The sequence below is a fragment of the Petaurus breviceps genome, unplaced genomic scaffold, assembly GCF_028583685.1.
Source record: "Petaurus breviceps papuanus isolate PSGF00001 unplaced genomic scaffold, PetGlider_PUasm1.0 118, whole genome shotgun sequence".
In the NCBI taxonomy this organism is placed as follows: Eukaryota; Metazoa; Chordata; class Mammalia; order Diprotodontia; family Petauridae; genus Petaurus; species Petaurus breviceps.
Window position 1 is genome coordinate 15,251,509 of NW_027185616.1, and position 13,178 is coordinate 15,264,686.

The 13,178-nt window shown below is 38.2% G+C and overlaps 1 protein-coding gene across 1 annotated transcript in view; it reads right to left on the bottom strand.

Moving 5' to 3' along the window:
- Window positions 1-13,178, bottom strand: part of MUSK (muscle associated receptor tyrosine kinase) — a 221,111-nt gene that overhangs the window by 179,658 nt on the left and 28,275 nt on the right. The window contains exon 2 of the mRNA XM_069086620.1: window positions 7,671-7,797. Within this exon, the coding sequence (XP_068942721.1) occupies window positions 7,671-7,797 (127 nt within the window). The remainder of the gene's footprint in view (window positions 1-7,670; window positions 7,798-13,178) is intronic.

Below are 13,178 nucleotides of genomic sequence, written 5' to 3' on the forward strand. Positions count from 1 at the left end.
AGGGCAGGTTTCCTTGAGAATTTCTTGGAGGATGATTTCTAGGTTCTTTCTTTGATCATAGCTTTCAGGTAATCCAATAATTTTTAAATTATCTCTCCTGAATCTATTTTCCCTGGTTTTTCTCATGAGATATTCACATTGCCTTCTATTCTTTCATTTGTTTGGATCTGTTTAACAGCATCTTGACTTCTCATAAAGTCACTAGCTTCCATTTGCTCTAATCTAATTCTGAAGGAATGATTCTCTTCAGTGAGCTTTTGAGATTCTTTTTCCATCTGGCAAATTCAGCTTTTTAAGGCATTCTTCTTCTCATTGCTTTTTTGAGCCTCTTTTGCCATTTGAGTTAGTCTATTTTTTAAGGTGTTATTTTCCTCAGTCAGGCTGTTGACTCTCATTTCATAATTTTCTTGCATCATTCTCATTTCTCTTCCCAGTTTTTCCTCCACTTCTCTTATTTGCTTCTTAAGGTCCTCTATGGCCTGTAACCAGCTTGTATTTTTCTTTGAAGCTTTCGGTGCAGGAGTTCTGACTTCACTGTCTTCCTTCTGTTCCATGCTTTGATCCTTTTTGTCACCAAAATAGGAGTGTAAAGTTGGGTTGCTCTGTTTATTTTGCTTCCTTTGCCTGCTCATGTCGCCACTCAATCACTTGACCCCTGGGCTTTTTTCCATAGTAGGATGCTGCCACCAGACATGCTCTGGCAAGCTGGTCGCACACCCCAGGACCTCCACCCTAGACAGCAATCCAGATCCAAGCAGATTAAATTAAGAGCAATTATCCCTCAGACTGGTTGCTTGGTCGCCCTACCCTTGGATCCCCTACAGGCCAGGAGCTGAAGCTGCCATGTGGGGGTGGTGCCTCAGTGGCTTCTTGCCCTGGGGCCAAAGGCCGACCATACTCCCAACTACTAGATCTCAAAGTCCACACTGCACTGACCTCTCACTTTGTCCTTAGCATCTCTGTGTTGATTATTCTGGAAACCGCCTCAGCTGCTGGTGATCTGAAGTCCCTCTAGCTGGTGGCCGGTCAGGCCTGCCCTGGGGCTAAAATGTCTGGCTCTCACTGGGCTGGACAAGGCTCCCAGAGCACTGTGCTGACTGATTCCTGCCAGCCTGCCAGGCTGTCCTCAGAGGGCAGTTAGCTTTTCTGTGTCATTTTGTGGGTTCTGTAGCTCCAAAGTTTGTTCAGAGTCACCTTCTACATGAATTGGGGGAGGTGGAAGCTGGAGTCCTGTGGAAGTCCTGTTTCTACTCTGCCATCTTAACTCTGCCCCCCAGGAACTTATTAAGTTGAAGTATTTATATTTCTACATGGAAAAATGATAATTGCAACTCATGAGACTTTTCTCAGTATGAGGATAGTTGAAGGGAATATATATGTGTATATATAGATATATTATATATGCATACATACATATATGTATGTATAGGAGGGTGTATGTGTGTATAAATACATATATGAGTTTATGTATATGTATGTACATAGACAGAGGGCACAGGATCAGGTGAATGGGAAGGGATGATATCTAAAAAATAAAATTAACTGGTGAAAGAGTAATATACTGGGAGAAGGAGAAAGGGAGAGATAGAATAGGGTAAATTATTTCCTATAAAAGAGGCAAGAGAAAACCATTACAATAGAGGGGAAGAACAGGAAGGTGAAAGGGAATGTGTCAACATTACTGTCATTGAATTTGGCTTAAGGAGGGAATAACATACACACTCAATTGGGTACCTTACCCTACAGGAAAATAGGAGGGAATGGGATAAGAGGGGGGATGATAGAAGGGAGGGCAGATTGGTGAAGAAGGTAGTTAGAAGAAAACAGTTTTGTAAAGGGACAGGGGAAAATGAGAAAATAGAATAAGTGTGGGATGGGATAAGATGGAAGGAAATATAGTTAATCTTTCACAATATAACTACTATGGAAATGTTTTGCCTAGCTATACATGTACAACCTATATTGAATTGCTTGTCTTCCCAGTGGGGGTGGGTGAAGAAGGAAGAAGGGAAAGAATCTGGAAATCAAAGTTTTAAAAATAAATGTTAAAAAACATTGTTTGTTACATGCAACTGGGAAATAAGATATACAGGCACTGGGGTATAGAAATACATCTTTCTCTACTAGAAAATTAAGGGGGCATGGGGGAAGGTATAAGAGAGAACAGACTGGGGGAAGGGGTAATCAGTAAGCTTGCTGTCTTGGGGTGGGGGGTAGGAGAAAGAGGGGGAGAAATTTATAACTCAAAATCTTGTGGAAATGAATGTTGAAAACTAAAAATAAATAAATAAAAGCTTAATTTAAAAAATTGTAATGGAGGGCTGGTTTCTTAATGGCCTGAGAAAATTTTGAATTTAATGATACGTAACTTTGTCAATTTAATGGGTATAAGGTAGTATCACAGAGTTATTTTAATTTGTGTTTTTTCTGTTTGTTAGAAAGTTTAATCCATTTTACCCGATTGGTTATTGAACATTTTTGTTCCTTTTTTTAAAGAAGTAGGTATTCCAACAGGTTGTTGCTCCCTCTAAATATTTATTGATTTAGAATGGATCTTATTCTTAAATTTATACTTATTCCTTCTAAATTTTATATGTCAGATTTTTATAACAAGTAATTATGACAATGATTTCTTCCCAAACTGTTATATTCCCTTTAAAAAAAATTATTCGGGATTTTTCCAGAATGGGAGGTCAAAATGGCAGAGTAGAAGCAGGACCTCCCTGCAGCTCTGGCTTCCACCTTCCCTAATCCATGTAAAAGAACAAACTTTGGAGCTGCAGAACCCACAAAATGACACAGAGAAGCTAACCTCCCACTGAGGACACCCTGGAAGCTGGCAGGAATCAGCCAGCGCAGTGCTCTGGGAACCGAGCCTAGCCCCACGCTATGCTTTAGCCCCAGGGCAGGCCTGACCAGCCACCCTCTGGAGGAACTCCAGATCAGCAGCAGCTGTGGCCGTTTCCAGATTTATCAACACATAGATGTGAAGGACAAAGTGAGAGGTCAGTGGAGTCTGGACTTTGGGACCCAGTACGTGGGAATGCATGGCTTTTGCCTCCCTGCTGAGACACCGGCACAGCCAGCCAGCCCCATGTGGCAGCTTCAGCTCCTGGCCTACAGACTGTAGGGGGAACAAGAGACCAGTCTAAGGGGTAATCACTCTTGCTTTAACCTGCTTGGATCTGGATTGCATTCTAGGGTGGAGGTCCTGGGGTGTGTGACCAGCTTGCCAGAGCATGTGGAGGCCTCAGAGAGGGCACCCGACTAATACCTCAGGCAGCTGAGAAAACCCCAGCGTTTAGGACGGAAGCTCCCCTGTCTGGTGGCAGAGGCCTACTGTGGCAAAAAGCTCAGGGGTCAAGTGACTGAGGGGCGACGTGATCAGGCAAAGGAAGCAAAACAAAAAGAAGATTCCAACATTAGACTCCTATTTTGGGGACAAAAAGGATCAAAGTATGGAACAGGAGGAAGACAGTGAAGTCAGAACTCCTGCACCAAAAGCTTCAAAGAAAAATAAGAGCTGGTTACAGGCCATAGAGGACCTTAAGAAGCAAATAAGAGAAGTGGAGGATAAATTGGGAAGAGAAATGAGAACAATGCAAGAAAATTACAAAATGAGGATCAACAGACCTACTGAGGAAAATCAAACCTTGAAAAACAGACTAACTCAATTGGTAAAGAGGCTCAAAAAGGCAATGAGGAGAGTAATGCCTTAAAAAGCCAAATTTGCCAGATGAAAAAAGAATCTCAAAAGCTCAAGGAGGAGAATCGTTCCTTCAGATTTAGTTTGGAGCAAATGGAAGCTAGTGACTTTATGAGAAATCAAGATGCTGTTAAACAGATTAAACAAATGAAAGAATAGAAGGCAATGTGAAATATCTCATGTGAAAAACCACTGACCTGGAAAATAGATCCAGGAGAGATAATTTAAAAATTATTGGACTACCTGAAAGCCATGATCAGGGAAAGAACCTAGAAAGCATCCTCCAAGAAATTCTCAAGGAAAATTGCCCTGATGTTTTAGTACCAGAGGGCAAAATAGAGGTTGAAAGAATCCACTGATCACCTCCTCAAAAAGATCCCAAAAAGAAAACTCCTAGGAATATTATAGCAAGCTTCCGGAATTCCCAGATCAAGCAGAGAATAATACAAGCAGCCAGGAAGAAATAATTTGAATATTGTGGAAACACAATCAGGATAACACAGGATCTGGCAGCTTCTACACTGAGGGATCGAATGGCCTGGAATATGATATTCTGGAGGGCAGAGGAGCTGGGATTAAAACCAAGAATCATATACCTAGCAAACTGAGTACCATGTTTCAGGGGAAAATATGGTCATTCAGTGGAATAGAGGACTTTCAAGCATTCTTAATGAAAAAGCCAGAGTTGAATAGAAAATTTGACATTCAGATACAAGAAGCAAGAGAAGCATGAGAAGGTAAACAGGGAAAAGAAATCATAAGGAACTTATCAAAGTTGAACTATTAACATTCCTACATGGAAAAACCATAATTGTAACTGATGAAACTTTTATCAGTATGAAAATAGTTTAAGGGGATAGAAATATATGCATATATATATAATATATTGGAGGGTAAACAGGCATATGAATACATATGTGAATGTGTGTATACATGTTTACAGGTATACATAGATAGAGGGCACATGACCAATTTAATAGGAAGGGATGATACTTAAAAGGTGAAATCAAGAGGTGAGAGAGGAATATAATGAGAAGAGATGGGGAGAAACAGAATGGGTTAAACTATCTCATATAGAAGAGGCAAGGGAAAATGGTTACAACAGAGGGGAAGAGTAGGAAGGCAAAAGGGAATGGGTCAACTTTATTCCCATTGAATTTGGCTTGAGGAGGGAATGAAATACACTAAATAGTGTATCTCACCCTACAGGAGAGTAGGGGATGAGAGGGGGGATGATGGAAGGGAGGGCAGGCTGGGGGGAGGGAAGTTGGGAGCACCAACTTTTGAAAAGGGATGGGATCAAAGTAGAGAATAGAACAAGTGGGGGGTGGATAGGAGGAAGGGAAATATTGTCAGTCTTTTACAATGTATATACTATGTTAATGTTTTGCATTAGCTACACATGTACAACCTATACTGAATTGCTTATTTTCCCAGGAAGGGTGGGAGACAAGGGAGGAAGGGAATGAATCTGGAATTCAAAGTTTTAAAATCAAATGTTTAAAATTATATATACTATTATTAATACTATTTTACATGTAATTGGGAAATAAGATATACAGGCACTGGGGCATAGAGATCCACCATGCCCTACTGGAAAAGTTGAAGGGGGTATGAGAGAAGATATGGGAGAGAGCAGATTGGAGGAGGGGATATCCTGTGGGACTGCTATTTTGGGGTGTTGGGTAGGGGAAAAACGGGGAGAAAATTTGTAACTCAAAATACGGCAGAAATTAGTGATATAAATCAGAAGTTAATAAATCATTTAAAAAAATAAAAAAATTATTCAGGATGTGTTGCTTTTTGTTCAAAATTTTTTTTTATTTTTACATAATGGTAACGCCATAAAGTTTTAAGTTGGAAAAAACATCAGGGAACATCTAGGCTAACCTCTTCGTTTCGCAGATGAAAAAAATAAGACCCAGAGGACAGAACAATTTGGCCATGGTAACACAGGTAGTCAGGGGAGAACTGGAAATCAAACCCAGGTCCTCTGATTCTGAAACCAGTGCTTTTTCTATAGTGCCAAAATGTTGCTCATCTGTTTTCTCACCTATAATTTCTTCTATTTAGTGACAAGATACAAATTTCTCCCCTCTCATACATACTTTAGATAAGTAATTTCACTTAAAAAATAGATATGTTGTAAAATATTAGGTTCCTGATACAGTGAGGAATTATTGTAGTATATGGTGTGAGATAGCTGTTTTAATACCATTTAATACTATATTCAAATTTTTCAGCATATTTTTGTGGGCCATGGTTTTACAGGGAAGATAAATGAAATATTACCTGTAAAGTATATCATACTTGATGGGGTTTAGGATCTGGGAACCCCCTTGAATCTTCCCACTTGATGAGGTATTTGCCTAGGTCATAAGCCTTTCATTAGGCCCAAATCTCTGTTACTCTTAACCTAGCCTAGCCCTCCATTGTCCAGTTACTTCCCACCCATGATCCTTTCAAAATATCTATACCCAAACATGTTACCCTTAAATTAGCCTAGTCCTCCATGGTCTGTCATCTCCAGGTAGCCTTCAGCTATTTCCCAGCCTTAATCCCATTCCTGGAGTCTGACTTCAGTTCCATCAAAGATCCTCCTTAGGCTCCTCCTCAAGACCTTCCCCAAACTCCTCCTCCAGACAACCCCCTAGATCCCTCCCACAGTCTTTCTGTATATATTGGATCCAACCTGCCTCAGTCGCTGTCAGATTGTTCTGGCCTGCTTGTCAATACAAGTGTCACAAATGCTCAGGCTCCTTAAGAGTCTACCCATAAGGCAAATCTTTAATAAACTACTTTGGCTGAGAGAAGGCTTGAGTCAAATTCATTCAGTAGAACCTGGCATGTTGGTATTTTGGGGTCTTGCAGACCCCTAAGCCCCAAACCACAACAATACTTAAAATGCTGATTTCACATGTAGATAGAATAGTTGTTGATGTATAAGATATAATGTTAGGGGCATAGGAAGTCTCAAAGTCCCATTCCCAGCCTAGATACCTCATCTCCCATACACAAAATCACCTATCTCACTGCTTCCTGATTCTTGAAAAAACTGAGAATAAAACCTTTCTTTCCACAACTGAACAAAAAACTTAAAATGCAAATACCTCTAGGAAAGTTATACACATAGATTTAACTCTAAAGTGTAAAAAAAGTTATGTTACTTCTCATCTTTAGAGCCATCTAACTTGAAGGTGAGTACAACTGGTATTTCATAAGAAAGAAGGTGGCACTATGGAATGGGAAGGCAACACAGTATTTTAGAAGCATTATTAGGACAGGAATCAGACAACCTGAATACTAGAACTAATCTTCCACTAACTGTCTGCTTTACTTTGGATAAGTCATTTAGTCTCTGGGTCTCACTTTTGTTAGAGTAAGAATACTTTAATGAGAGAGATTAGGGTTCAGGGAAAAGAACACTGGAATTGGAACTGAAAACCAAACTTTGAGACCAAGTATAAATGATTTAATTGCTTTGTGCCTCACTTTCCTAATTTTTACAAGTAGGGTAATAAGGCTTACCTTAATAATCTCACAAGTACTTTCTACATTGTAAAGGGCACTATACATAGGATCTACTGTTATCAAATTAAAGGACTAAAACTTGTGATTCTGTGACTTTATTTAAAATCATAAGGTCTAAATTCAAATCTCTAGGACTTTTGATCAATTACTTCACTTTGCTGGGACTCAGGTTTCTTATCACTAAAATGATGAGATTATACCAAATGATCTCTAAGGTTCTAAAACCCAAGATCCTTTAAGCTAAACATTCCATTAAGTTTATTTTTTTGTCTAAAATTCAGTATATTCTTGAAATGAGGTCATCAAAATCAAATTTTACCTACATAACAATTTTGCCTAGGGCCGGCCTCCTCTGCCAACCTCCTCAGAGAGAAGTGCTCAACAGTAAATTGCATTCTCATTAGAGAACCATAATTTAAGTTGATATACTTACTTGATGAGAATTTTATTACGAGTCCAGGCAATCTCAGGCTGAGGATAAGACTCTACTGCACACATGAAGGTGGCCACTTCTTCAACTAAAGCATCTACTGTTTCAAGAGGAGTGGTGATGATAGGAGCTATAAAAAGGAAAGAAATCAAAAAGAAAAATTTTAAATTATATTTCACTTTGGAAATCCTGTTCTATGATAATTCACTACTGGTAGAGCTATGAACTAGCACAACTTTTTTTTTTCTAGTCAACAAACATTTTCAATCATACATGTGAAATCATGTAACACATATTTCCATATTAGCCATGTTGTGAAAGAAAACACACACACACACACACACACACAAACCCTGAGAAAAATGAAGTTTAAAACATATGCTTCAATCTGCCCCCAGAGTTCATCAGTTCTCTCTTTGGATGTGGATAGCATTTTTTCATCACAGATCCTTTGGAATTATCTTGGATCATTGTTTTGATCAGGGTAGCTAAGTCATTTGCAGTTGATCACCCTTACAATATTGTTGCTACTGTGTACAATGTTCTCCTGTTTCTGCTCACTTCACTTTGTATCATTTCATAGAAGTCTTTCTAGGTTTTTCTGAAACCATCCTGCTTGCCATTTTTTATACAATAGTATTCCATCAAACATATAACCATTTTTTAGTCATCTCCCAATTGATGGGTATCCCCTCAATTTCTAATTCTTTGCCACCACAAAAAGAACTGCTATAAATATTTTTGTATATATGTAATGGTAATGGGAATCTGAAGATCTTCCTTGCCGCTTAATAAGTCAAATGTAATCATATGGAGCCTGTGGTAGGAGGAGCTTGCTGAATGGATAGAACAGAGCTGAGAGGAAGCTCAGAGCAGTTAGAAAGGAGGGAGAGAGGATGCAGGCAAGGAGACAGCTAAGTATCATGTTCTTCCCTGTGGTGATAAGGTGTATTGATTTCTTTGTTGCTATGATGGATTTGGCTTTCTGGTGTTGAATAAATGTTATCCTTCTGTCTTCTATATGGACAGTCTTTTATATTTTGTAATTCATAACTGTGCCAACATATTCATAGTCACCATTGGTGCTGTGAATATTGCCTTGGTGATACAACATATAGGTCCTTTTCCTTTTCCTTTGATCTCTTTGGGATATATTCTCAATAGTGGTATTGCTGGGTCAAAGGATATGCAAAGTTTTAAAGCCCTTTGGGCATAGTTAGGACAACTGTTTCGAAGAACAATTTGGAATTATGCAAGAAAAGTTTGTAACATGCTCCTAACCTTTGAAATAGTCCCACTATTGAGTTTATGACTGAAGGAGGTAGGTAATAATACCCATTGTCAGAATAATAAGGGGTAGTAAGAAAATATTTATTCATGCAAAAATAGTAACAGGAGTATTATTTGCAACAGCAAATAAAAAGTAGGGGGAAGGGAGAGCTCAATGCCTCACCGGAAATGGTTGAACAAATTGTATTAATTAAATGGAATAACTGCATCATGAAGATTAAAAAATATGTGAACTTTAAAGAAACATGAAAAATGCCGTATGATGTGATATGAACCATTTAAATGAGAGAGCAACATTGACAGTAGTTATGATATAAAGATAACTCCCTTTACCACAGTGAAGAAACTTCTACCAAATAGAAGTCAACAACTACTTTGCAATTTAATAAAATAATAATATTTATATAGCACTTAATATGTGCCAGGCATTTTGCTAAGTGCTTCACAATTATTATCTCACTTAAGCCTTTCAACAATCTTGGGAGTTAGATGCTATTATTATTACAAATGAGGAAACTGAGGCAAATAGTGGTTAAGTGATTTGCCCAAGGTCACACAGCTAGTATCTAAGACCATATTTGAATTCCAGTCTTCCTCACTCTAGTCCCAGAACTCTATCCATTGCACCACCAAACTACCTCAATTTTTGAGTCTTTAAAAATTGTCTGCAAAGCAGCACTTCTTAAACGGTGGGTTGTGACCCCATACAGGGTTGACAAAAAATTGGCAACAGTAAAAGGTTTCTGAACATGTAACAAACAAAAATTAATTAAAAATCAAACACATAATGAATTTGAGGTGTTTTTGGCAGTACTAGCCTGTGTTGATTCATGCGACTTCACATGGCTCTGAACACAAAACACGTGCACTTTGCACTGTGCATGCTGTCTCACCCACACAGCGCTGCAAACACTGCCAAAACCAAAAAGGGGCTGGGAGAAGCCCTGTATTAAAGCACTGAGCCATATAACACCCAGGTTCACTCAACAAATCTGTTAGAAACAGGACCTGAATCCAGGTCTGACTCCAAACATATCCATGCATGGTATCCCAGGAGTCTTACTACATTTTTAAACTACTAATGTGTAAAACTCATTAAGACTTTTAAGACACTGCCCTATGCCACACTGTATCTCAGCACCAAACAGCAACAAATCTCAGATAAAAGACAATGACCAATGTTGGTAATGAAGTAATTATTAAAATCAAAATACATAATTTATCCTTTTATAAAAAATTAAAAGCATCATACTACCAAATATAAGATTGCCAACTCTTATTTGCAGTCTTTTATGATATTTTATGTAACTGTCTGGGGTGAGGATTATACTTTGGAGGTGATTTATTTATAAGTTTCTTTGGTCTAAGTCTATACGAAAATAGAACATTCATCAACAGACATTCCAACTACGTGCCAAGATCTAGTGATAACAAAGAAGAATAAGGCAGAGTTCTTGCCTTCATCAAGTTTACAGTTGAATGGGGAAAACATGATGTATCTGTGAAATAAAGGGTGCCATATACTAAGTGGCAAATGAATTGCACCATCAATAAGCATTAAGGCTGACTCAGTGGTGGGAGATATGGCAAACTGTTCAGCAGTAAAATCTTTTCTTTTTTTAATTGGAATTGCTAGGGTTGGTTAGCATGGCTGAAGTAGGACTTGGGTCACCCCTAGAAGTAGAACTAGGGTACATTGAGAGTAAAGGGCACATACATGAGGGGCCAGGGCTCTTTTTTAAAAGTGCATTAGGAGAGGCTGAGGTTGGAAAATTGGCTTGGCTGCTCTTTTTTTGTGGCGGCCAAGAATTGGAAATTGATGGGATGCCCATCGGTTAGGGAATAGCTAATTCCAAGTTATGGTATATGAATGTAATGGAATACTATTCTGCTATAAGAAGTGATGAGCAGGTGGATTTCAGAAAAAACCTGAGAAGACTTACATGAACTGATGATAAGTAAAGTGAGCAGAACCAGGAGAACATTACACACAATGACAGCAACATTGTGTGATGATCAACCATGAGACTTAGCTCTTCCTAGCAACGCAATGATCAATTCCAAAAGAATCATCATGGAATATGCTATCTACATCCAGAGAAAGAACTATGGAGTCTGATGCAGATCAAAGCATACAGTTTTCTATTTTTTCCCCTTTGTTCTGGTTCTTCTTTCACAACATGATTAATGTGTAAATATGTTTAATAACATTGTACATGTGTAGTTTATGTCAGATTGCTTGCTGTCTTGGGGAGGGAGAGAGAAAAGAAATTAGAACTTAAAAATCTTTTAAAAAGTGAATGTTGAAACCTATCTTTACATGTAATTGTAAAAAAATAAAACACTACTAAATGAGAGGAAAAAAAGCTTTAAAAAAGGAAAATCAGCTCGAGGTCAAGGAAGAATCTGAACTTTATTCTAAAACTATTAGGAAGCTAAAAGCTGTGTAGCTTGTTAGGTGCAAAGGATCATATCTAACAATCTCAATATGTGAGATGGATTAGAGGAGAAATGACCTATAGGCTATAAGAACAATATAGAGACTACTTTAATAATTTAGATGTGTGTTTATAGTGTCACATGTTAGAGAAAAAGTAATGGGAATAGAGAAAAGAACAGGGATTTGGCTGAAAAAGATTGAGGCTTAAGTAGATTCTCAGCTTCGTAATGAGTCATCAGTATGGTGTAGCAGCCAAAAAAAAATTAATGCCATATTGGGCCTTATTAAAGATGCATAGGCTCCAAGAAGAAGGTGATAATCCCCCTGTACTCTGTCCTGACCTGGAATAATGTGTCTAGTTCTAGGTGCCACAGTTGAAGAAGGTCGATGATAAGATGCAGTGTGTCCAGAGGAGAACAGCCAAGATGATGAAGGTCCTTGCTTCCATGACACAGAACTAGAGATGCTTAGCTTGGGAGAGTGCCATGATAGATGTCTACAAGTATTTAAATACTTGTCCTGTGAAAGATTAGCCTTGTTCTGTTTTACCCCAAAGAGTAGAACTAGATATAATGAGTGGAAGTTACAAGAATGCAAATTTAATTTTGATGTCAGGAAAAATTTCCTAACAATAAAAGCTATTCTAAAATAATATGGATTTTTGTTATTCAGTCATTTCAGTTGTGTCCAACTCTTCATGACCCCATTTGGGGTTTTCTTGGAAAAGATATTGGAGGGGTTTGCCATTGCCTTCTCCAGCTCATTTTATAGATGAGGAAACTGAGGCAAACAGGGTTAAATGATTTGCCCAGGGTCACACAGTTGTCTGAATTTGAACTCAGGTCTTTGAGTCAAGACCTAGTATTCCACCCACTGTGCCACCTAGCTGCCCCTGACATGGATTATACCAAGAAATTATAGGTTCTCTTATTGAAGAGTCCTCAAGTCCTCATATATTTATGAAGTGGATGTTCCCGTCATGACTGGGTTGAACTAGATGGCTGCTAGGATTCCTTTCAATTCTAAGTTCTGTGATTCTGTGATTTAAGAGATTTTGTGAAGGAACAATCAAAATAATTTGGAGATAGAATGGATAAATGGAAAGGGGCCAAAGATGTTTCCAAGACTTCAGTTGCATAAATGACTTAAGTTCACAGAAATGGTTAAGATGATGGTGATAGTAAAGTATTTTAAGGTGGGGAAAGGAAGTGAGGACTTCACTTTGAGGTATGTTGGGCTTGAGCTAATAGAGAAGTATCTAAGCAGAGCTACCAAACATTGGTGATTCAATTAATTGGAAATGCAAAACTAGAATTTAAGAGAAAATGTGGAACTAAATATAGAGATTTGGAAGACAAGAACATGGAGTGATCATTTAAGGCAAGGTCTCTGAGGAAGAGAAGGTAATTAACACAGTTGACTATACTTTTTATTGGATTATCATATTTAGAGTTTAAAGGCATATTAGAAATTTCTAATTCAACTCCCTCATTTTACAAATGAGAAACTGAGGCTCAGAGACGTGAAGTGATATGGTCACATAGATAGCAAACAACAGATCTGGGATTTGAACTCCGCCTTCTTGATTCCAAACCCAATTGTTCTTTCCCTTTTCATTACTTCTCACTGCCTTCTCAAGCGCATTCAGAAATCTGCTTACAAGTTCTTGCTGACCTAATTTATATCATTTGTTGAAACTCTGGGTTGCTTTTTTTTAACTTTTATTTTTCTCATATATCCCAGTTTTCTCAACAGGAGTCCTTTTAAACCCAAATATTTAA